This window comes from Ornithodoros turicata, unplaced genomic scaffold (genome assembly GCF_037126465.1).
Source record: "Ornithodoros turicata isolate Travis unplaced genomic scaffold, ASM3712646v1 Chromosome13, whole genome shotgun sequence".
NCBI lineage: Eukaryota > Metazoa > Arthropoda > Arachnida > Ixodida > Argasidae > Ornithodoros > Ornithodoros turicata.
The window spans coordinates 3,988,987-4,014,883 of NW_026999307.1; the positions used below are offsets into that span (position 1 = coordinate 3,988,987).

Sequence of the window (25,897 nt, forward strand, 5' to 3'; positions counted from 1 at the left end):
CTGTCAGTAATTCAGGCCGGAGGCGCCTCAGCGTGGCCAGTGCACTGTTGACGTTGGTGGCCGTGCGGGCAGCTTCAGTACGGGCCTGGTGGAGGGGTCCCCGGTGGTGGGTGGTTCGATGTACCTCCGGGACTTCGCACACCGGACACAGTAGTCTTCTCTCTTCTGCTGTCAGGGGCTGCAGGGGATCGGCCGGGTGCCACTCGGAGAGAGTTAATTCCCGGAAGGGGGCTGGGGTGCGGATGAGGTCGTCCCCGTGGAGAGGTCGCGGATGGGCAGTCCAGCGTGATTGGAAGGCCCAGGACACTGGCTGGCCGTGGGACACCACGGTCCAGGTGGCCACGGAGTGCTGCCGGACGGAGGCCGAGCCCGTAACACGGAGAGTGTTCTGTGCCGGGCGGGAGTGGGAGGCTGGCCGATGCGGTGGACTGACGGGCTCACGGGTTCTCGCGGTCTGACGGCGGGTTCCGGGAACCGAGCGATGCTGCATCTGTGAGAGGTAAAAGGGAAACGGTGAGAGGGAAACCCCAAGCCGTGAATGCCTGAAAAAGGCACTCCCCAGACGAGACATAGCGGAAAACTGTGCAACAGAAATCACACTAATAAAACACTATATCACAAGCACTATGCTTAGCGATGGAGATAGTGGCAGCTACGTGCGCCGCCTGCGGGGACGCAAGTTGTAGCGGCTGGACGCAGGTCCGGGAACGGGATCCGGGTCCAGATCCTGGAGGGAGGCAGGTTGCAAATCGGGCTCCTCTCCGTCAGGGTCTCGGAGATGGTAAGGCTTCAAGTCCGAGATGTGAACTGGCCCAGTCTCTTCGCCGGTGTCGCAGCGACGAAGCTTTTCTTCCGTTTTCTTTCCTTCTTCCCTTCTTTGCCTTTTTGTTTGGAATAGCAAGCCGACCTTCGTCTGGCTGACCTTTCCTTTCTTTTTCTAAATAAACATATCCCCCCCCCCCCCTGTAAGTGAGGCCGGAGGAGCACGCACTTACCTCGAATGTGCCGTCCCACCTATCTGCGAGTGAAGCTGCAAAGCCTGGTGACGCATCACTTAGCGGGTGAGTCCGTCGAAGGACGAGGTCACCGACGCTGTAGGTGAGGTTCCGACGTCCACGGTTGTACTGGCGAGCCTGGACCAACCTTGCGACGTCCAGATTCTCCCGAGCCGTCCGGCCTGCATCGTCCAGTCGACTCCGGAGGTCCTCAGCAAACCTTGAATAAGGAGGCCGGGTAGCACCATCCTGGAGGCCCAGAGCATTCTCCCCTGGAAAAGGGGCCTCTCGTCCCAAGTTCAGGAACGCCGAGGTGAATCCTGTGGACCTGTTGAACGTCGTCCGTGTAGCGAACGCCAGCTCGGCCAGGCGAATATCCCAATCACGGTGGTGCTGGCTAGTAAAAGCAACCAACATCATTTTCAGGTTCCGATTAACACGTTCCAGTAATGTTAGCCTGAGGGTAATACGGGGAAGTCTTCTTATGCTGAATGCCTAAGACAGCGCAAGAATCTGAGAACACCTTACTTGTAAAGTAGGTTGCGTTGTCGGTGATCAGTTGTGCGGGAAACCCGAACCGGCAAAATGTGTCGAGTAGTTTTTCCCACACTCTCTGTGTCCTGAGAGGAAACAGCTCAACCCATTTCGTGAAATGGTCAGTAACCACGAACAAATACTGGTTACCTCTAGGACTACGGGGAAATGGTCCCATCACATCACAAGCAACTATCTGCCAGGGTTTGCTCTGAACAGGCTGTAAGCGCCCAAGGGGTAAACCACCACGAGGTTTCGCTCTGTGGCATACGGGACAAGTACGAACATACTTTGTTACATCCTGCCTCATTCCTGGTCATGTCGCAACACGACATCCGTGGCACCACGACTCTGAACGGGGATGAGCCGTCGTCCTCATCCGCCTGGGGTATGTATCTGAAAAGGATGCCATCCCCGCACAGCAGATAGGAGTCGTGCCGTCCGTCAGTCGTTCCGGTGTCCGCCGAGTCTTGCTCAGCTATCCACAGCGACACACGCTGACAAAGGCCGTCCGCTCTCTGAGCGTCTAGGAGCTGCTCTCTGCTCACGACCGTGCCCCAAGACGAAGATACGTCTCGTGCCACCTGTGCTGCTAAAAAAAAACTTTAGCTCATTTTTCGTGAAACACTCTGTACATCGGAAACACAATGAGATATCGCTATAGCCATTCATTGCACTCCAAACGTACCGCCGACTTTGCTTTAAAAGAGCAGTCTAGAGGCCCGAAAACAGTTTTCCCACAATTAGTACAACCGTAGCGAAATTGGGATGCCTACAATAGCTCTCTGAACCTCCCGTGCGCGAAACACCCTCCTTCGCCTTCACGATAGGCACGTGATGAGCGCCACCACACGCGTCACTAGGTGACGCAAGTGGTGAGGACGCTCCTCATTGGACCTGGGATCACATGATCGAGGTGAGCAACATCGCGCAGGCCGGAGCGTCTGCTACCGCTTCGGAGACACCATGCCTTCCCCGGCTACGTGATGTCCGAAATGGAGGGTTTGAAGGCTGTCCACGACAAAACCACGATTTTTTGGGGGCCGCAGACACGACGGGAAGAGCGAGTGGTGCAGCCCAAAATTAACTGCGCTTGTACAGCGAAAATTCCGTACTTCTCGACAGTGTGCAGCCTGTCCGACCGCTTTCACCGCGCAGTTGGTTCAGTGGCTAACAGGTGGCTCCACAATACCGCCGCCATCACTTGCTTTCTGCTACTGTGAATTCTGAGATTGCACAGAAGCCACGGATATGTGTTTCTCTTGTGATCGTAATGTTATTTTCTCAGGCTGCATATATGGCTTTGTTTTTTTAGAAAACGTGATATAAATCATATAAAGGATAGAAGTCAACAAGAAACAGCTCGCAATGTTCGTAGCAGACGGTTCTTCCTACGAACGAATGAGGGGCTCTCTACCACCAACGTCACAGTAGAGTGGGTGTGGTCTGCAGTTGGAGCGCTCCGGCCTGTCACCGCGGCAGCGATTTTCCAAATTAATTGTACCGTGGTGAAACAACTTTGGACAGAAATATTTTGTGGGAATGTTTCTCACATACTGCTTTACAAGATGACAGCAGTTTTTGGCCATGTTAGATACCACTTTAATGCTCCTTTGAGGTGCTGTGCCTCAGGTGAAGCATTTCTGGCGAGATAGAATTACCTAAGCAAACACAGGTTGTCGAACGCTGTCTATATTTATTTTCTCACCTTACATTCGTTAAACTGTGGGTATATCAGCTTTACAAAATGAGTAAATAATAATATCACCCGGGAGCCAGTGTACGCTAGCATGCTTATTAATGCTGTTTGCGCACTTACTTGGTGGCGGTACACAGGCAATTAACCTTAAAGCAAGTGATTGTTGGCAGAGTTTGACATGTTCAGGGAAAAGTTACATGATCTCATACGGGTAACTCTTACCGAGGAACTCATACGCCCAGAAAAAGCGTATTAAACGCAGATTTTCGTATAGTCAAACGGTTTGTAAGGGAAGCCGTCGTGTGGCTGGAAGCAGGGAAGCAGGATGTAGGCAACAATATTAACTCCTAATTTCTCTGAGACCTAATTCTTGGTGCAGTATGCCAACAGCACGGCGTTGAGAGCAAACATCACACTTTAAGAAAAAAAGGGAGTCGCGAGGCGTCAAATGCGCGCTTTACCCCCTTTCGCCGTTTCTCCAACAATCACTCCCCTCTTCCTTCTCGCACTCCTTCGGGCGGAATGTGTTGCGTGCAAGAACGGGGGGAGAGTGGACCCGTGGAACCGCCAGCAGTACTGCTCAAACGTGTCCTCAAAACGTGAGACTGCGTGAAACGGCTGCTCGCATGCAGTAAAACGAATAGGTAAAACGTTTGCTCTGCTAACATGCCATGCACAAACATGTGATTGTGCACCCCTGCTTAGACAAATAAAAAGTACAATGAAAAAGTGAAAACGTACACACACACATATATAATGCGCCTCCCAACCCATATTCGAGGCTCCGGGATTTGCCTCTCCACATTTTCGGTGCCGTCAACGGGTCAACGGTTTTGAAACTCGCAAGGCTGCTTTCACATGGTCTTTGTATACTTTTGTAGGTTTTCGTTTATCATTTTCGCGAGACGTTTGCGTGAGGATAGCACCAGGGCCACTCTGTTTGTGAAATACAAGTCGTCGACGAAGCAAAATCACATGGGAGGCGATCACCGTGCAGATGACGTGAAGGAGGCATTACGGGACTCAAGCTTTCGGTACCGTAAAGGTAAAGGGATCTCTGATTTCGTTGTGTTGCATGCGGTTTCTGCGCTTCTTTGAACAATGAATACATGGCAGTTGTGCTGTGTGGGGAAGTGTGTGTGTCTAAGGGTACACACTTTATGTTTGATGTGCTTCCGGATTGCTTTGTCGTTGAAGATACATGATAACGAGCTGTGTGGCGTTCGTCACCCGCACAAAAGTGCACATAGTGGAAAGGAACACCATAATTATTTGACTGCAGGTAGCAGCTGTGCCACACTCGCATTTGGGACGGTCGTGGGTGGATGCAAAGCAGAGAACACGTCCATAGTACAAACGCACAGGCTTAGAAGATCTTGAAACAGTGTCCCGTCTGCCTGCATGTTGCTGTGTCATTGAGCATAAAAATCAGTTTTTTTTCTTCTCCCGTTTTTCGAATGTGCTTCTCACTGTGGTCTCCCTTTGCATTATTCATGTGAAAGGCAGAGTGGTTGGGGAATTTGCGCAGTTCAACGCAGGACGGAATTTTCACATAATGTCTGATTTTTATATAGTACAGTTTCTATATAGCTAAATATTAAGGCGGAATCACCGCAATGTAATCTCTATGGGTATCACGGTGTCCAGTTCATCTCGCAAACCACGGCTCTTAGGTAGCCAAACACTGGGCACAAAATAATGGAAGAGACCATGTAGGTATTGACACCTTTTTAATTCATCTTCTGCACACGGTTGAATTTATACATTTTTTTGCTTCCTTGGAAACAAATACATTGAGCCCTATGGGACTAGCATTAAAACGGTCGGTATAACGTCGGTGAAGAAAATTTTCCTTTTCAGAATGGTGTCCAGCAGTGCAAATGTTGATTCTGATCACCATTCAATTGAAGTTTCGTGTCAAGGCACTCAAGTTTCCGCGGTGAAGTGGACATAAATTTGGCTGTTTGTCGTCTGCTCGCCGGGGCTGCACTGTACTGCCACCACATCCAGCTTCCGCTTTGGGAGAGGGACCTCGGCTTTCGCACCTAGCTGGGAGAGGGGACGGGAGAAGGTGCGCGAGCAAGCGCGTGCAGGGCAAACTGTCCGTTAATCAAACTACATTACAAATTCCGACTTTGTTTTTCTTTGCAAACATATCCTCTATGTCACTCAAGGGCTCGTGACTGAAAGAGTTAGTTGAACCTTTGGCTCACGAAACGTATTAGGGATCGTATAGTGTCTCAACTAAATAAAAAAGCTGCCGTTGTTGGTGCTAGCAAGTTTTACTCTTAAGAAAGTTCCCCAGTTGCGTACGATCCGCCTATCCACAAATGACTAGGTCAAGAAAACGTCCATCAAAGGCAAGGAAGCGAGAGCAAGGAGCATTGCCACAGCTCGCAAGAGGATGCGGCTTGTTGCCACATCATTGGCGGAAAACTCTGACAGGTAGGCGTCGCATGACATAATTTATAGCTGTCCAATCCCTAAAGTGGAAACATCCCCAAAGGAGTGCAAAACTTGTTCGTAAGTAAAGCACGAGATGCACCGCAAAAAAAAAACAAAACAGAAAAAAACTATAAAATAAAATAAAAGTTCACTTCGTTTTTCCTTTTTAGCTTGGAAAGTGAGTAATGACCAGATGCAGCATGTGCGCTTGCAGCGCGTTGTTGCTGACCCACGTTGGGTATACTATTCCTTACTTTACTAGAGGAAACGCGTGAGCGTCACCTACTCTCACATACGCTTACAGGTCTTTGTAATTTCACCTCTAGGGATCAGTCCTGTGCATTTGATGCGGACGTGATGGACACTGAAGCACAATGGGTGTCTACCCCAAAACGTCCAAACACGGGAAAGCCACAGGAATGTACTTTCATGCGACATCACGTCTGCGATAACAACCACGCAGGCAGTGATAACCGGCAGCAGTCACAGAGAAGTGATCTGGAACTACCAGCATCCGCGCCGAGTGTTCACGGCAGATCGGGAAACGACGACAACCGGCACCCGCCTCGTACGGCATCGTTGTCCGCAACCTCTGCGTGCGACTTTCCAGAAACCCCTGTCAACACAAGCCAGTCGATGGTGTCAGAAACCGCAGATGGTGAACGAGCCACCCTAGTCATCAACTTTCAACAAGTGATTGAGGAATACGGAAAAGCTGCTGTTACTCATTCACAAGAATGCGTGTTTTGTGGCCAGCTTCGGTTCTACAAAGAAGTTAGAGTGGGGCTGAGTGTCACATTGGAATATCGCTGCACCAAATCACCTCTCTGCACCTTTAGCCATTTTGTGCGCACACAACCTCCACTGGATTTGAAAAACAGCATCAATGCTAATATTGTTCGAGGATGTCTCGCGGTCGGAATTGGGTTCATTCAAGCCCGAGAACCGTCAGTTGGCCTTCCCCTCCTTTCTTACAAATTGTATCAGAAGTGCGAGGACAAAGTTGGCGAAAGTTTGCACGCTGCAACGTTGGACTCTATGAATGCTGCTGCTCAAGAGGAAATCGAATTGGCGAAGCAACGTAAAGAATGTCCTGATCCTGACGGCTTTTGGCAGATTCCGGTCATAGTGGACGGAGGATGGAGTAAGAGGTCTTTTTTGCACAGCTACAATGCAAACAGCGGTGTCGCGGTTATCGTCGGCAAATATTCACGAAATATACTGTACATTGCCATCAGGAACAAGTATTGCACTCTTTGTCAACGTGCGGAGGCTGAATGGAAATATCCTTTTCCACACACCTGTGCACGCAACTGGGCTTCATCTTCGACCTCAATGGAGCGCGACATTATCGTCCAGGGTTTCCAAGAAAGTGAACGAATGTACGGAATCAGATATACGACACTAATTGGCGATGGAGATAGCAGCGTTTTCGTTGCTGTTCAAACACAAGTTTCATACGGTCGATTGGTAAAGAAAGTTGAATGCGTGAATCACCCGGTGAAAAATTACACTAAAAGACTGTACATCGCTGCAAAAGACACCAAAGCATTCACATCACCAGGTGGAAGGGAAGCCAGGAAGATTTTGTCGTCAGCGAATATCCGAATCCTAAAGGGTCTCGCGAGGTCCACGGTTAGACGACATGCCCAAAACACCCACGCTGTGACGCCTGAAGCGATAATGAGGCTACGTCACCAACTGAAAAACGGCCCGTATCATGTTTTCGGCATCCACAGCGGCTGTCCCTCTTAGCATTGTCCCATCAAGAGAGGTGATGCGGTTGAACACGAACGACGAACCGAAAAGGGCAGGCTTCTAATACGATCCGGCATGATGGTTGAAATTCAAAAGGCGATTGATATACTCGCTGACAGGAGTGACATGCTCCTTCTGGACGCAACAAGCAATGCGGCTGAGACATACAGGATGCCAAAATTTGCAAGCGTCGCCGGAGACAAGGACTACGGGCCAGATTCACAAAGGCCGGACCTCGAGAACACCATCTTTCTGCAGAAAGCTAAAGAGCTAGCTGACAAAATAAGACTTACAGCCCACGAAGCGAACACCCTCCAGGAATCTACGCTGGAACAAAGTCAGTGCTCACTTTGGCGTGCAGAAAGAAAGCAGAGGATACCTTCCACCTCGATTTACAGCATATGTCGGCCGCATCGAGCGACTTTCAACTACTCGTCAATTGTGAAGAAGATATTGTATTCCAGGTCATTCCAGAGCAGGGATTGCCAATACGGTATGGACCACGAGAATGCGACAGCTTCGGTATTCCAAGCCAGAAATCCAGCCTGTGTGGTGAAGCGCTGTGGTCTTTTTGCGAATCCTGACACGTCGTACGTGGCCACGAGCCCCGATCGCCTTATTGATGACGATGGCATCCTTGAGATCAAATGCCCTGCAAGCGCTCAAAACTACCCGTCCATCGTGGAAACTGCTAAAAGTCATGTAAGGTGCCGACAGGTGAATAAAGAGGAAGAGGAATGGGGCACGAGCCTCATTCTAGGGTTTTAAGAAGAGATAGGACTGTGAAGTCTTACATTGGCGCAGCCGACAACCGAATGTGGGTTGAATTCCTCCTAGAAGCCACGCCCAAAGGGCCGAAGGTGCGACACTGTGACGTCGGAGAGGACAGCTTCAACCTGGATTCTCACCCCGACCACCAAGCCCTCCTTCAGTATGTGGCTTCAAAGGCAAACCTCGACATTTCTTCGCCTGCTACTCAGGGCACTTTTAAAGTCAATATGAAGCTCGATGACTTTGATCGGCTAGTCCGGTTTCCTCGGAACTCACAGACGCGACAGACGGCTTCGCAAGCTAGTGGAGACACGGCAACGTTGTTATCCATGTTCCAGCACCAACAGAATCAGTTAGCTGAACAACAGCGAGTCCTTGTTGACCTAATTCGCACCATGTCTGTCCGGGAGGATTCATCTCGCCCCTCAGCCTTATTCAAGCCGGAGGAATTTGACGGTAGTAGGGGTGCGGGGTCATGGATGCCTTTGTACGAACACGCGTGCCAGCATAACCATTGGTCGACAATTTACGAACCTTCCTTCTCGGATCGGCCAGGAGGTGGTATGACTCTCGCCTACTTCAGCATTACCAGGCAACTTGGGAGTCATGGAAACAAAGCCTCCTTCTCTCATTCGGCGAGGATAAAGTGGCTCAGTGGAATGACGCCATAACCTTCAAGTATGTTACTGGTTCATACACTGACTACTATTTAGAAAAATTAGGCTTACTCCAGCTTGCCGAGCCACAGCTGCCCAGCTCCTCTGTCGTTGCTTTGCTAATACACGGACTACCCATTCATGTTCAGCAAGTCGTAAAGATCCGCGGACCACGAGATCCCGAAGCAGTGTTGCAATGCCTACGCGACGCTGGTGTATGTCGAAGCACACATGAAGTACCAGCCACAACAGTACGTCCAGATGCTGTAGGAAACGCCAGCAACGCAACCTCAAGCCAACGCATTTTTCCGCCTCATGGACCGCACAAGCGGCCAGGCCGTCCAACAAACACACAAACCTCAGCTGTAGCTGAAGACTACAATGACCATGTAGTACAAAAAAACGAGTAAAAAAGGGTGCTGGTTTCCACCCAAAGACACAATATGAAACTGTTTACCTTGTATCCACGAAACTCATTTACATCGATGTACGTGTCAACGACATCCTTGCACGTGCCCTTATAGACAGTGGATCCTCAATCACTTTCGTCAACACTCGCCTTCTGTCTCCAGAGGACGTGTGTGAAGGGAGAACTGTATGTGTCAAAGGATTCGATGGCACTTCTAAGATATTCAGTCAGTGGAGTGAGGTATCCCTGCGGATTTCCAACGAAACTATCACCACAAACGCTCTGGTCATTTCTGACGTGGACTATGACGTGCTACTCTCACGACCAGATATTAAACGCCTAAAACTTAATATCTATTGGGACGATACAGTCTCTACTGCAGATGATACCGGGCACTGGATTCCCTTCACCGACCACGGCGCTGGAGGTTCCGTTTACAATCCGGGACACCACACCTATTCGGCGAAAACCTTATAACTTATCACTTGACAAAAAGAACTGGCTGCAGCAAGAACTCCAGGCTATGCTCGACGCAGACATAATTCGTCCATCAACATCATCATTTGCCTCACCCATAACTATTGTCCCCAAAGCCGATAGCTCGTTTCGCTTGTGCACCGACTATAGGCTCTTAAACCGTCAGACCGACCTTTTTCCGTTTCCCATGCCCCATGTGGATGATATTATCAACCAAACAGGTGGGAGCACAACCTTTTCTTGCATCGATCTCTGCAAAGGATTTTGGCAAATCCCTTTAACAGAGGAAACAAAAAAGTACACGGCCTTTGTCACACCGTTTGACTTATACGAGTACAATCGTCTACCATTCGGGTGGAAAAATTCCTCTGCGTGGTTCCAAAAAATGATGACATCTGTACTCCAACCATTTATTGGCAAGTTCGTACATGTCTACATAGACGATATTCTAGTGTATTCGAGATCAACAGAGGAACATTACCATCATCTCCATATGGTACTACAAGCACTCAGTAATGCCAACCTCCAAATCAACATTAAGAAGAGCGTTTGGTTCAGCTCTAGTGTTGTTTTCCTGGGCAGGCGAATTGACGGCATGACCAAAACAACTAAAGAGGAATCTGTGGAGAAGATCAAGCACATGACGAAGCCTTATGATGTACACTCCCTGCGTGTGTTCCTTGGACTGGCTGGTCACTTCCGTGCGTTCGTCCAGGATTACGCCGCAAGAACAAGAAGTCTAACGGCTTTACTTCGCAAAGACGTTCGCTTCCACTGGACTACGCAATGCGAAGCTGCTTATCAAGACATTCTTGCAGCAATCACTTCCAACCCCATCTTGACACTACCAGATTTCAAGTTACCATTTGAGCTGCGTACCGATGCCTCCCACTTTGGAACGGGCGCTGTACCAGCGTGACGCGATGAAACCCGCCGTCCAACAAATGACAGCTATAGGGTACTACTCATACACGTTCAACGACACGGAACTCAATTATAGTACAACAGAGAAAGAACTTCTCGCTGTTGTAAAAGCCGTTAGGTACTTCCGTACCTTCCTTGATGGAAGGACTTTCAACTTGTTCACAGATCACCCACCCGTGACACACATCCTCACATCTGCCGACCTCAAGGGACGCCTTGCAAGATGGTCCTCAGAGCTCCAACAATTTGATATGAAGATCCACTACAAGCCAGGAAAGGTCCTCACAGACGCTGATGCTATGTCTCGCCTTGGGCTCGAGCATCTCACCGCCGCAATTTTTTCCAATTCACTAATATGGGAAGGCACTCAGCCGATAATCCTCAAGGAAGGCAGGTACGTAGTTCCTTCAACCATGATAAACAGAGTTCTCTATACTCTACCATGACAGCCCAGAGTCTGGTGGCCATGACGGCATCTCAACAACTTATCGCAAGATATGTCAACGTTTCACATGGCCACGTATGAAGCAAGACGTCAGAAACTACGTTCGTTCGTGTGACTTGTGTCAAAGAAACAAACTCAAGTTTCGTCAAAGAGCTGATCGCATGACGTTGCCTCACCATTCATCAGTACCATTCGAAGTGATACACCTCGACTTTGCTGAATTACGTAAAAAGTCTGAGGGCATCAGGAAAACCCAATCATTTCTGCTTGCCATCGATGAACACACTCGAGTAATTAACACACGGCCAGGGGGGGAAGATACCATGAGCGTAATTGCCATGCTGGAACGGGATATCTTCACAAACACTAAGACCATCATCTGTGACAATGGACCTGCGTTCACAAGCAAGCGTCTAGCCACATGGGCCCAAGAACGACATATCCAGTTGAAGTTCACAGCTCCCTACCACCCTGCGGCAAACGGAATGGCTGAGCGGGCTATCCGCGATATCAAGCAGTTTATACACATGTATCCTGATTTTCCCGGTGGTTGGAAACCATGTTTGGAAGCTGCAACGCATCATCGTAATCGTTCCCACAACCAAGCTATAGGGTGCTCTCCCTACTTTGCTCTACATGGCCGCTCACCTATTCTCCATGCTGATCAGGATTTAGGCATCAGTGATACAATCATTCTAACCGAGAAGCGCAACAACTTGGATCAGATCAACAAGTACAGGCTAGCTATGCAGCTACACTTCGACCGTCGTCACAGCAATCGCATCCCGGACATCAAACTCGGCGATCTTATCCTAGTACAGAGGCGCCTACCTGGGATGAGAACTACACCACAAGGTGTTGCGGAATGAGACCTGCAGCGCGAACCGTGCTTGATTTAGATTTTCATGTACTGAAAGACGACGAGGTTGTTTGGACCTTTCAAGAGTGTTGCTTTTGTTTTTTAGTGTTGTAACTCGTGAACGACGAGGAAGAAAAAACTGATTTTGGAATTTTGGAACGTCTGGTTCGAGTCCTTTTCTCTAGCTCATCGAATGTCCTGCGTCACTCTGATCGAAACGAAATCCGGTTAGTAGCTATCCATCTGACCATAACATATTTGGTGCCGAAACCCGGGAAGTCTGATTCCGGACGATCGAGGAGGATGGATCGCTTGAAAGCGAAAAGGACTGTACTGCGAGGGAGGACCACTCGAATCATCAACGAAAGCAAAGCTCTTCTTTCATCTGAGACCGCCAGCGCTGAGGATCTCACCGTTCTACTAGATCGCCTCACCATTTGCAGTACCGACTTGAAAGACGTCGACACCCAGTTGGAGACGCTCATTCCAATCGAAGATCTTCAACACGAGTATGACAGCTGCTTTGGATACCAAGAGGAAGTAAGCACAGTAGTCTCAAAATTGAACTACAAACTTCGACAAGTTGAAGCTCCTGCTTTGCAGACCATGACATCGCAAACTGAGAGGAACACTCAGTCCTTGAGGGAGTCAACGAGATCTGGAATTAAGTTACCAAAGCTCCAGCTCCAAAAGTTCAATGGCGAGCCCACGCTGTGGCCAAGCTTCTGGGAGCAATACTTAAGCAGCATACATGAAAACGCTACCCTTTCCAAGATCGAGAAATTCCAGTACCTGAGATCTCTTCTCGTTGGACGGGCGTCTGCTGCGATTGAGGGACTCCAGGCCACGGAAGCTTGCTACGATGATGCATTGGAGTTGCCGAAAAAACGTTTTGGTGATAGACAGAAGATAGAACACGAGTATTTCTCCCGTCTGCGTCAACTTTCCCATATTCGCTCTTCGCACGATACTGGTGGACTGAGGAAGATATATGATCAGACCCAGTCTAGTATGCGAGGATTAAAATCTCTCGGAATAACTGCTGGAAGTTACGCAGCGATGATGAACGACATTCTCCTGAACGCGTTGCCACAGGACATGGTTTTGGACTACCATCGTAGGAAACAGCAACAACCAGCACAGCTCGAAAACTCCGAAAGGCAGTTAGAGGATCTCCTCGATTTTCTCCAGAACGAAGTCGAAAGCAGAGAAAAGGCGGGAATATCTAGCCAGGATGGAGGAGTTGTGAAACGAAGAGGGAGTCAGATGAGCCGTCCCAGTGGGCTAGTACTCCAAACGGGTTCTGAGCCGGCCAAGTGTATCTTTTGCGGCTCTTCGGCGCATACGACTGAACGATGCTCTTCTGATATGAATCTGAGTGCCCGAAAAGAGAAGCTCAAATCTCAGCGAAGATGTTTCCGATGCACCTGGGTGGGACATATGACGAACCAGTGTGTGAGACGTGTCAAATGCGATAAATGCAAAGGTAGACACGTAACCTCCATGTGTGACCCGGAGTACAACCCAGCCCAGTCAACTAGCCCTAAAACGCAAACCCGCAGCGCAGTGATCGCCACGTCCTCAGCCACTTCACGTTCCACTGTTTTGCTACAGACTTTCCGGGCTTGGGTGGTCGTCGACAAGAAGTGCGCATACATTCGAGGATTATTTGACAGTGGTAGTCAAAGTACCTTTGTGCGAGAGGATCTTGTTCGCAGCTTGAACTTGCCCGTCCTGAGAGAGGAGGAACTCTCAATAAGCACATTTTCCAGTGATATGGGGAGGAAACCAGAGAGGCGACGAATAGTGGAGCTCCAGATACGAAGCCAGTATGCCGAGGAGGTAATAACTATGGAAGCAATCGAAATGCCAGTTCTATGTCATGATCTTCCATCAGCTTCAGCAGATGACCGTCACTTGATTCTACTTCAGGAAGCTGGAGAACATGTTGCTGATGTCGTATCGTTCCCAGGCATACCGCAAGTGAAGGGAATTTCGGTCCTTATTGGGTCGGATCAAATGTGGAAATTGCTGAAAGGAGAGATCCAACGTTACGGGCCAAACGATGAAATCGTTGCCATCAACTCCAAACTAGGATGGACGTTTCAGGGTCCGACTACCGAACGTTCGCTGATCGCAAGGCAGGCCTGCAACTATGTATCTGTGCTTCGTGTGAGTACACTTTCTGAGGACCTGCGCTGTGACCAGCTTTTAGAACGATTTTGCAGCCTGGAAGGAGTTGGAATCGTCCACGAAGATGAATCTCCGTCGGCCGAAGGTCATGCCGTTCTCGAAGAGTTCGAGAAAACACTGAAGATGAGGGATGGCAGGTACGAGGTTCAGCTCCCGTGGAAACAGACAGATTCGCCGTTGAACGACAACTTCGAGATAGCTAAAACTAGGCTGAAGAAACTTGTGTTCCGACTGAACAAAGACAGACATTTGATCGAAGAGTACGACAAAGTTATACGTGGATATCTTCTCAGTGGATACGCAGAAGAAGTTCCGGTATCCAACCAAGAACAGAACACTCGGGTTTTCTACATGCCACACAGAGAAGTTTTCCGCGAAGCATCTACAACAACCAAGTTGCGTGTAGTGTTCGACGCGTCGTCGCATGGTCCTGGAAGTACATCTTTAAATGACCACCTGGAAACTGGACCAAAGCTTCAAGCAGACATGCAGGATATTCTAATCAGGTTTAGGATGCATCAGATCGCTATGATAGCGGATATCGAGAAAGCTTTCCTCCAGATCATGGTCCACGAGAGAGATCGTGATGCGCTACGATATCTTTGGTACCGCGACGTGCCCTTTCGTGAGATGACGTCTAACGAGCTCTGCGTTCTCAGGATGAGTCGGGTTCCCTTCGGAACGACCGCGAATCCTTTCCTCCTGGCCGCAACGCTGCATCACCACTTTCGTCACTTGGTAACAGGAGCTGATAACGTTGAACAAGCCACGAGGATGCATCGTCAGGCTTTGGCAGTCATTGAACAGGCTGGAATGCGCCTCAGAAAATGGGCATCGAATGAACCCCAGTTAAAGTCTGTGTTCAAAAAGGGTGAGACTGACGAGTCGATACATCAGAAGGTACTTGGAATTCCTTGGAATACTGAAACTGACAGCTTGATGCCTAATTTAGAAGCCGTGAAAACGTTTGTGGCAACTTCACCAGTAACCAAAAGGAACATACTCCAAGGCACCGCAAGACTGTTTGACCCTTTGGGATTCCTCAATCCATTTACGTTCAGGGCCCGATCCATGTTTCAAGACCTATGGAAGAAAAAGGTTGGATGGGACGAAGATATCCCATGTGATGCTCAGCAGAAGTGGAGCGAATGGTGTAATGAACTATCTACATTATCAGCACTAGAGATTCCCCGTTGCGTCGTTCCAGCGAATGCATCTGCGTTTCAAATGCATATATTTTGTGATGCCAGTCCTCTTGGTTATGGGGCAGTGGCTTACCTGAGAACCGCAAACACAAAGGGCGAGATTTCAACGCATTTAATACTCTCAAAAACTCGTCTAGCACCTATCAAGCAGCTCTCTCTTCCAAGACTAGAGCTTATGGGAATGCTTATCGGAGCGAGAATGCTCACTTACCTGCAAAGGACACTGTATAAATTACAGTTCGACTATTTTATGTGGACCGACTCCATGATCGCATTGTGGTGGATACGACGCCGGCCAACCGAATGGAAAGTGTTCGTCAGCAATCGAGTAAAAGAAATCCAACGTCTCACCGAAATATCGCATTGGGCACACTGCCCTGGGACCGAAAACCCAGCCGACCACTTGACAAGAGGCATTACTGCGCTAAAACTGATTAGCAGTCAAAGTTGGTGGCATGGGCCTAAGTGGCTAGCCGGAGACTGCGTGTGCTGGCCGAACGATTTCGTCGAACAGGATCCACGAACGGATGAGGAACGCCTACAATGTCAGGCATTACTGCAAGTGGCGTTGCAACAATGGTCGCCACTTCTTGATTTGGATGCGTTCGCAAAGTATTCCCGTGTTTTGCGAACGACTGCCTGGATTCTTCGATTCATTACAAATTGCCGGCATCATGAAGAACGGCTCACGGGTCCCTTGTCTGCAGACGAACTACTTCATGCGGAAACGTACTGGGTACGTACTTCGCAGGCCGCAACGTATCCAGATGAGGTTTATGCACTGAGGGAGGAGCTGGAATTTCCCAAGAACTCGCCAATTTTGCAGCCGTTTCTGGATGCAACTGGTGTTCTCCGGCTTAAGGGTCGGCTTCACTATGCGGATGAAGTAGAACAAGTCAAACATCCCATCATCATTTCGAAGGAGCACCGCCTGGCACACCTTATAGCGTCTGCTTCACACCACCGCACACTACACGGAGGACTCCAGGACACCATGAACGACCTTAGGGAGAAATGGTGGATTCCCCATGCTAGACAATTTGTAAAGACTGTGATCTTCAGCTGCCCAACGTGCAAACGATTCCGACTTCAGCCAGCCACAGCACCTACTGCTCCGTTACCTGCAGAGCGAGTAACCCCCATTCTTCCGTTTGAAGTGGCAGGAGTAGATTTTGTCGGCCCGGTTTTTGTAAAAACCGATGACGGATCAAAGAGATCTTATATCTCATTGTTTACTTGTGCCGTTACCAGGGCGGTACATTTCGAACTAATCAGCAACCTCGGAGCCAACGCATTTCTTCTTGCATTCAGGAGATTTGTGTCCCGTCGTGGAATACACTCGGTGATGTACTCAGACAACGCCTTAACATTTAAGAGGGCCGCGAAAGATATCCAGAAGTTAGGGAGTCTAATACGGCAAGACGACGTGCAGAATTATATGGCCACAACTATGATCAGCTGGAGGTTCATGCCGGAAAGAGCACCGTGGTGGGGCGGGTTTTGGGAGAGACTCGTTCGGACCCTTAAACATGCTCTACGAAGAGTCATCGGAAAGCAGTCGTTCACGATCGAAGAAATGGAAACGGTGCTAGCCGAAGCCGAAGCAGCAGTAAACTCACGGCCCATCACGTACTTGCATTCCTCACCCAACGAGCCTACTGCTTTGACGCCAGCGCACCTCCTAGTTGGAAAACGCTTGATTGCCTTGCCATCTTCGAAACGACAAGACCCAACCAGATCAACTACAGAAGCGCTTTCGCGAAGGTGGGTGCACCAGCAAAAGATAGCTGACCACTTTTGGAAACGTTGGCACAAGGACTATCTCTGGGAGTTGCGATCGGCCCATGTATCACGTACCACGCCTTCTCATTCCATGAAGGAAGGCGATCTTGTACTCGTTCATGAAGAACGAACACCGAGGCAAGTTTGGAAAACAGCACGGATTGTGAAGTTTCATAGAGGAAGAGATGGAAAGAACAGGTCATGTTCCGTCAAGCTGCCATCAGGCAACATCACAAGACGACCTGTACAGCAGCTGTACCCATTCGAAGATCATCTCCAATGTGCTAGTGACGCCCATTCCGGGGGGGAGGATGTTGCGGAATGAGACCTGCAGCGCGAACCGTGCTTGATTTAGATTTTCATGTACTGAAAGACGACGAGGTTGTTTGGACCTTTCAAGAGTGTTGCTTTTGTTTTTTAGTGTTGTAACTCGTGAACGACGAGGAAGAAAAAACTGATTTTGGAATTTTGGAACGTCTGGTTCGAGTCCTTTTCTCTAGCTCATCGAATGTCCTGCGTCACTCTGATCGAAACGAAATCCGGTTAGTAGCTATCCATCTGACCATAACAAAGGCCCATACACTGTTACCCAAACGGCATCGAAACAAGGCATACTTAAGACCATTGGTTATGTCACTCCTGATGGTCACATGCACATAGCCCCAATCTGCAATATATGCAAATATCATCCCAGGAGGGACGAAACCAGCACCCCGGGGCCTATGTAAGGTGCCGACAGGTGAATAAAGAAGAAGAGGAATGGGGCACGAGCCTCATTCTAGGGTTTTAAGAAGAGATAGGACTGTGAAGTCTTACAAGACATGCCATTGGCGTCAAAGTTTCCAAAGAAGGTTCACTGTACCTGCCGCAATCACATATATTTAATTGCGCTTGGACTAAGAGAAGTTATTGCAAGCTTGGGATCTGGTCACCCACGGACATGCAGGTACTTACAATAAGAAAAGACCCATCGTTGTGGGAATGCCTGTTGCCCCAGCTCAAAAAGTTCTACCTACATTACCTGATGCCAGAAATAATCGATCCCCGTGTAACAAGGCATATGAAATTGAGAGAAGATGCTGTGGAAATGAGTGACCTTCAGGACCTGCTGTAGCTGTTGTCCACGTTTGTCCTTACTACTCCGTCGCAGGTGGTAAGGTGATGGCATACCGAACTATGGAATGTACAAAGCAGGATTTCGTTATTTGAAGAATGCACTGCAAGAGTGACAGCCTTGACTCTGCTTGGCTTGGATGTAACATGTGTTTAGCAAGACACAGCTGATCCACGTCCAAGTCAGCGTGTCGAGAACAATTTCTTTGCAATATTTCTTGCATGGCAGTAGACAATGATAACTGTGTGACATTTTATAGGCAATCCGCCACTAAGCTGTGTTTTTTTTTTTTTGCTTTTTTTAATGATCATTTTGGTTGCCGGAGCATGACAGGTATTGTGTATGTGTGTGCGCAGATAATTTCGAAACAGTTCACAAAACAGAAGAAAGAAAATGTTAGAAAATGTTGGCTACTTAGTTGATCGTTAGAAGCCTTGGCTGCCTTGGCCTCGTCTGATGCCGACTAATCAGAAAAGAAAAAAGAGAAAATGGGGCGCTCTTTACTGCAGTCCGCTTCACTTATCGGTGGTGGTGGGCAAGAGGATCGCTTAGGCATTGTAGCGTGATGAGAAATCATGCGCAGTAAACAGTGGGACTCGCGAACGTGTCATCTCCGCAGTTTGATAAAAGAGAATAATCAGGTGTAGTCGCTCGCCTTTTAATTTGAGGAAAGAAAAATTACAACAGGTTACGATGAATACACTTATATTTCGACAGCTTTTATTTTCGGCATCATACACAAGTGCATTACGCCACACATTTCGAAGCAGTGGGTAGGGTTCCTTAAAAGCCATCATGGCTGCCGCCTGTCGCGCAATTAATATGTTCGAACGAAAGAAAAATAAGTCATCGGAAGGATAGGTATGGTGAACTATAGTTCACCATAGTACAGGTCATGGTAAGCTAGTACAGCCATTGTGTCGTAACGACGGAAGAAAAAGACCGTGTGGGTTTCGTCAACATGTAGAATGCAAACTCTCCGAATCACTCTTCCAAAGCGATTTTCTGATATAAACAGGTAAATGGCGCACATTCCAAAGAGTAATATATGTCTTTTCGTGTACGCAATTTCCTTTACAAGGTGTTTACTATTGATCTCTTTCTTCTCTACACCCTGAAAAGAAGAAGCAGCAGCCAGGGGGCTCCTCGTGCCGTCAGTACCCAAAGTCAGACAACGTATAGACACGCAAACGCGCGTGCATTCGTCATTTCCGATTTTGGTCCAGAAATATCACGTGGCTCAACAGTGCGTGGCGCCATCCATCGCGAGGAGATGACATGAGCGGGTTGGGTGATTCGGCCTTAATGTGCAGAGCGAGTGATTCACCATGTTCACAGGTTCGCGTCCAGAATATAAGACTTGTGCGTTGTGATGCTACAAACTCGCATAGAGTATCTCAACGTATAGAATATCACCAGGTAGAATATAGAGATAGATAGAAGAGAGAGATAGAGATAGAATATATCTCCAATATTGAATACCTGTCTAGAAAATGCAGGCAAGCTTCCCCCTCGACTTCACAGTATGTGTGTACCTCACTCTGGTGTATTTCATGGAAACGATACATGACAGTACTGACTACTAATTGGAATGGCGCCTGCATCCATGCAGCTCCCGTACATCTCTGCCCGTATCCCTGCACTTCTTTTCCCTGAGGTGGTTGGATTCCCTGCTGTTCCCACTGTCAGCATTTTATGTTTGTATTATTGTATTTGGCCTTTGCATAATGGGGCGTCACACCCTCATGGGAGTGGATACAGCGATGTTATGATTTTGTGCACGTTTTGTTCTTATGGCAAGTTCGTTTCTTTTTTGTGTGGGAAGCATGCATGTCTGTTCAGTATACAGCTTCATGTGAGCTGTACTTCAGAACACCGCATCAGCTGAGATTGCGTATTATATCTTCATGCATTAAGCATCTCTGTCTTTTTCCAGCACCTTGCCTCTGGAATGGAAGCACAGCAAGCCTGTGCCAATACCCATACATGGGAGGAGGGAGCTGGAGCCATGTTTCGTTGCTGTTGGCCTTGGCACCCGCTTTGAAGAACTTAGATGGGTATGTAATCCTCATCTCATCACCCTTCTACTCAAGCTGATAAGATAATTCTTCGGTACACGAGAACCATGTGAATACCTGCATCTCTCCAGTGGTGCGCCTTGTGCTGTGGTTAATTACGAAGTTGTCTGCTGGTCAGAATGCAGTGGTTCTGTGTTGAAGCTATGGCACTGCACAATCTCAATTTATTGTGTAATTTAAAGGTGTGTCACTTCAGAACATTTAGTGGCCATTGTAATTTGCCCATCGCATTAGGTGCTCTGGTCAGTGCTATATTCCGCCTCCTGCAACCGCTGCTAAGAGAGAAGACAGATGGAGTCACCAAGAAGTTGGTAAGCAATGTTCTTTGTGATGTAGGTCTATTTTGTTGAGAAGGGGTAGGTGGAGTCTCCAAGATATGTGGAATATTTATACACCTACCTGAGCCATTGTGTAACCTCTGTCATAATTAACATGAAGGCGCATACTGACATTATGCGCAAACATGCATACATTAGGTTAATATAGAAGGTTTTTACTGAATACAGATATTTATTTGCAGATAAAGATACAGATAAAATTATTTATTCTACGTAGATTCTATCGCTGCCTCTAGGTTACTGGCACTGGATCCTACAACTGGAGCTGTACGATATAGGAGTTAGCCAATTAGCTAAATGTTTGAATTATACATTTCAGGAGTAGGTAATGTTTGGGGTAGTTGGAGCACCCAACTGGGCTCATTGCAGTTAACGTGCACCTTGGGAGGTCCCACTAGAAGTTTGTTTGTGCTACAGTACACATTTATGTTTTAATGTAGCGCATTACAGGGTGTTTCATGTAAAGTGATTCAAAAATTGGAACTGGTGATGTAGGCGCTGGAGGATTGTGGGACTTTCGGTAATTACCAGTTCTGGAAACTTTTACCACCATGGAGGAAGGCTTGGGAAAAATTTTAATTGCAGGAAATTTATTTTTAGTCAAGTGAACTTCGAAAATTGCCACTTCACTTTCTTCACAGTCCTCACTTTCTTTTTACAGAAATACGAAGTCCTCCAGGTATAAGCGCCCAACAGACCCAACAAAAACTATGCACAGTATCGCAACTCAAAATCGTCAACAACAAAAAAGTAAAAATTACGCTTTAGCCACGCCTGCTTGATTTTTGCGAAGAAGCGTGCGTGTAATGTTGGTCTCCAGGAGGAAGTGTCCCAACCTTCATTTATTGTGCGTTCTTTCTGATAAGACTGGTTTTGGATTTTTTGTGATCAGACGGTTGTCCCCAGCATTAAGGTCAATGCGGGGGAAAGAAAGGTAAAACAAGAGGGGGCCACTTACTCCTCTCCCCGCATCTTCCATGCGCTTTTCTTTGCTACAATTGAGCAGGCGGGGATAAAGCAGAAATTTTTTTTGCTATTTCTGTTGCGATACTGTTGTACAAATAAAAACAGTGAGATTCACTTCATTCGAAGTTCAATTGAAAAAGTAAGTTTCCCACAATTAAAAATTTTTCAAAGCCTTCCTGAATGGTGGCAGAAGTTTTCAGAAGGTAATTTCCGAAATGAACACAATCATCCGGCGAATACGTCGCTAGGGCGGGCTGCAGTCCAGTGATGTGATTGCTCCGCCAATAGCGCGATACAGCCAATCCTGCTACACCTTGCTACATTGTCGCAAAATAGCAGGAATCCGCTCCAGGCCTGCCCAAACATCCACTTGCGCTGTTAAAAGCGAAGGCAAGCCTCCAGCTGAGGACCTCTGCTTGTTTAGCGCGTGCCTAGTCACCGGGTAGCGCTACTTTAGGTAGCGCTACAACTCATCGCGGGACAGAGGTCGCGTGTCCTATTTGTGCAGTTTCGCTTCTGTTTTGCAGACGTTAGTCCGGTATCCTGCCGTTAGGAAACCCTTTCCTGACACGTGTTGTTTAAAGCGTGAAACTGCGTATGAGTTTGTCTCCTACCTGTTGGGGCCAGGCAATAGTAAAGCGATAGATACAAGATCATTACCACCCTTTCTTTCATTTTTGAAGTCATTGCTGTTTCCGTTTTGTGTTTCCGCTACTTATCGTAGATGTCACATGGCGTCTCTAACGCGATCACGCAAAAGATTTGCGAGAACGCTCGTAATAGGCGTGTCGTGGTACGAGAAGCTTGAAATAAATATTCGTCATGTTCAGCCTATGTGATTCTAGCACTACGTGAAAGCACAGTGCACAAATTGAGTGCGAAAATAACTAAAAAAGATGGCATAGTGTGTAGAGCACACATAGTACTTTTCCACCAGTAAGCTAGCTCTGGCATTTTCTTTGAATATTTCTTTGCATTGTGGCTGCAACATATCGGCAGAAAATGACTAATGGGAAATTATTGGCAGTTATCTATATTCTATTGTTTACTGTACTTCACCTGGAATTTTCGAATTTTGACACCTCTCTGTCGCTGTTACGAACACTGATTTTTATCATTACAGGTAACCTACTTCACCTCATTCCAGTACATGACAATCGCTACAAGGAGATGGGCTTCGGGTTCAATGACCACATGTACGTCTCTCTTTTGAAAGTGTATTGAAAATAAAGTATATAGTGTGCGCGTGCCCTCACTACGAACCTTCCCGAACCACACTCTCCGAGTCTCTTCGTCAGCTGGACTCTCGCCCTTTCTCCCTACCGAAATTGCTTGGTCCCTGGCCCAATCCAGCCCAGCAACGCTCTGCGCACAAAGGTCTTCTGACATTTCTGGACACCATCGGACTTCGATCGTTATTGTAAAGGGGCACGTTATTTTATTCCCCCCATTCCACCAAGCACTGGGGTAGAGTATCGCCTGTTGCGATGAAACTCCCCACTCTCCAAGGCCGAAAATAAAGTTGTTGTTGTTGTTTAGTGTGCGCGTGATGATGTAGCATATCTGCTCAAAAGCACAGTTTTTTTGCTTGAAAAGGGTTTTTCTCCTGCTGCAGTAGGTTCTCTAAAATGGCTTGGGTCAATCACATCACTGCAGTGCTGATTAGACACATCCTCATTTTACATTATTTCACTCAAATACCAACAGCAAATACCAACTCAATTTTAACCCCCGAATTATCGTATGCATTTCCCGCGGAAGAGATAGAATTGATGAAATTATATTATTATCTGATAATGTGGTATTGTTTTCCTGACACTCTTTATAATTTCCTTCTTAAAATACTTTACTTGCAGAGGCCGGGAGAGGCCCATGTGTATCCTACAATCATCCATCACGCAGCAAATGACCTGCAAATTTCTGCATCATTCTCTGTTTTCGCCGAGGGGTTTATGGTCGAGCATCCTGCATCGGCATTGCTAGTCGCTACCTTCTTTACCATTAACGTTGTGTACAGTCCTGGAGCTTAACTAATTAACTGCTAGCTACATCAACGTGGAATCACTGTTTGGAGCTTATACAGATTGAAGCTTTGCACAAATCTCACAATGTACATCGATTAAGTACTACTAGTTGCCATAACTGGTTGCTGTGCTTCATTAATTTCCATGTAATGCTCCATCGCAGAGGGGGTTGCCGCGGAAAGCCTGCCCCTATTCAGTATTTTGCGTGCTACAGCTGTGTGACAAACGTCTCTGAGGTTTCAAGGACACAGCACCTATTCTTGTTATCAGGGGGGGAAATGGGAATTAATTTGGAATAGCAGCAGAACGTTACTCGAATGTATGAAACAGCATACAGAAAGGTTTTGAAGACAGCGTGTAAGTGTTACTAGCAAACTTCTTATACAGTAAACGGCAGCATCAGCAGCAACAGAAAGTATGCAAGTGTTACTTGAATTCTGGCGGCGGCATCATCAGAAGACGTTCGTGCTGTTGCCAGCAGCATTTTTCATTCCATTTTGAGCATTTTTAGGCAGATTTTCATATAGAATCACATTCCAATTGTTCTCTCCGTTAATATGAATTCGTTTTCTGTCAGTTCGGAAATCCACAGGTACCATTTCCGTATCTGCAGCACAGGAAATATCAGACTGGTGGTTTTTTTCAAGGCATCACCTTGTAGATGACATTTTGTCTGACCGCAAATGAAAAAACAAAAACAAAAAAAAAAACAAGAACAAAACATTCATCCTGGTCAAAAATTGAATAATTGAGCTGTTCACTCGATCTGGATGAAACTGGTTTCAAGAAGTACAGGACAGTCAATAACCACTACGCTCAGCAAGTGCTAGTTCTTAATCGATGTGGATCATAAGATTTGTGCACGGCTGTGAACAACGTCAAAGTTGAGCAGGTGGTTCAGGTGTTTCAATTTAAAGAGGAAAGCGTGTGTAACCTAGTCACTGCAGCCTATTGCTGCTATCTTGTCTCGAATGAGTGCGAATTGTCAAAGCAATAAAAGTATCTTATTTAAGCCTATAGTCTGGAACCATTCAGTAGCTTGTCAAAAATGTAGAATACCGTTTGCAACAAATTATGTCTCTGCTGCATGTTCTAACTGCCAGCACACCGTGATGTAAGTGACCAAACGGAATTTATATTTGTACGTTCTGGTCAAGAACTGGTGCAGTTAGCGAGTACTGCAATAAAACAGAATTTACTGCAACGGTGCTTCGTTTCGGCGCATTTTTTGTGTGGGGGTGGAAGGTCCCCCACACTCCCGGTGGCATCAAGTGACTCCCCCAAGGGGTCAATAGACGATTTCAGAAATTGCATGAATGGCCCGCCAGAGAGCGCCGTGTTGCGAATGCCCCACTGCACCTTGGGATTTAGTTCTCATGAGTCAGACAGAAGAAGAAGAGCGCAAACGGTTTCGGTTTTCCCTCCTTCCTTCGAGCAACAGGCAGGCAAGCACGAATGCAAGCACGCATTGCGCGATGCGCGTGACTTGGGCGACGGAACGCCCCCGTGCGGAGCACAAGGGCAATATCTGAAATCGCCTATTGATGCCGGTAGGAGTCAAAACAGATCCATGCCAGTGGGAGTCAAATGACTCCTCTTGATGGCATCAAATGACCCCCCTGCATTGATGGTGTCATAGTGACTCCAAGAGGGGGGGGGGGTATATATGTGACAGGGTTGGACTCCCCCAAGGGGAGTCACCCTGACTCCCTTTTTTTTTTTTGAGTGTAGGCTATTCGTTTGACGTTGTCACCTCATGGTAGCCATCTTATTGATTGATTGATTTTCTTTCACTCTATTAAACATATCCCCCCATCTTATTGATGAATTGATGTGTGGTCCCCTATCATGGCAGTTGGACCACTTGATCACACTAATCATTCCGTCTATAAGAAGCAGACGGTAGAGTTTGACGTTGGGATCAGCGGATATCGCGGACAAAATACTATCACTGCAGAAAAAACGTCTTGTGCTTCATTCATTCTGACGGGAAAATTATTAAATGCGCACATGCGCTATATACATTAAATTATGCTTCAAATGCGCATCATCTCAAGGTCAAGCTCAATGTGAAATAATATATATATCATGTTACAAGTCGGACAACACCAGTAAACGCTGCAATAGTGCGTATAGCGCACAGATCTGCGTCGCTGGTTGGACAGCGTTCCATAACCATATCGATCATGAAAAGTCAGCCATCCACTAGACCGATGTATCTCTTA

The 25,897-nt window shown here is 47.4% G+C and overlaps 2 protein-coding genes across 2 annotated transcripts; both read left to right on the top strand.

Annotated features, from left to right (window-relative positions):
- The first annotated feature begins 10,237 nt into the window (after window positions 1-10,237).
- On the top strand, window positions 10,238-10,663 carry LOC135372084 (uncharacterized). The gene has a single exon (XM_064605807.1). The coding sequence runs from the start codon at window positions 10,238-10,240 to the stop codon at window positions 10,661-10,663; it is 426 nt and encodes a 141-aa protein (XP_064461877.1).
- A 1,612-nt stretch (window positions 10,664-12,275) lies between these two features.
- Window positions 12,276-17,477, top strand: LOC135372085 (uncharacterized). Its single transcript, XM_064605808.1, has one exon. The coding sequence runs from the start codon at window positions 12,276-12,278 to the stop codon at window positions 17,475-17,477; it is 5,202 nt and encodes a 1,733-aa protein (XP_064461878.1).
- The last annotated feature ends 8,420 nt before the right edge of the window (window positions 17,478-25,897 follow it).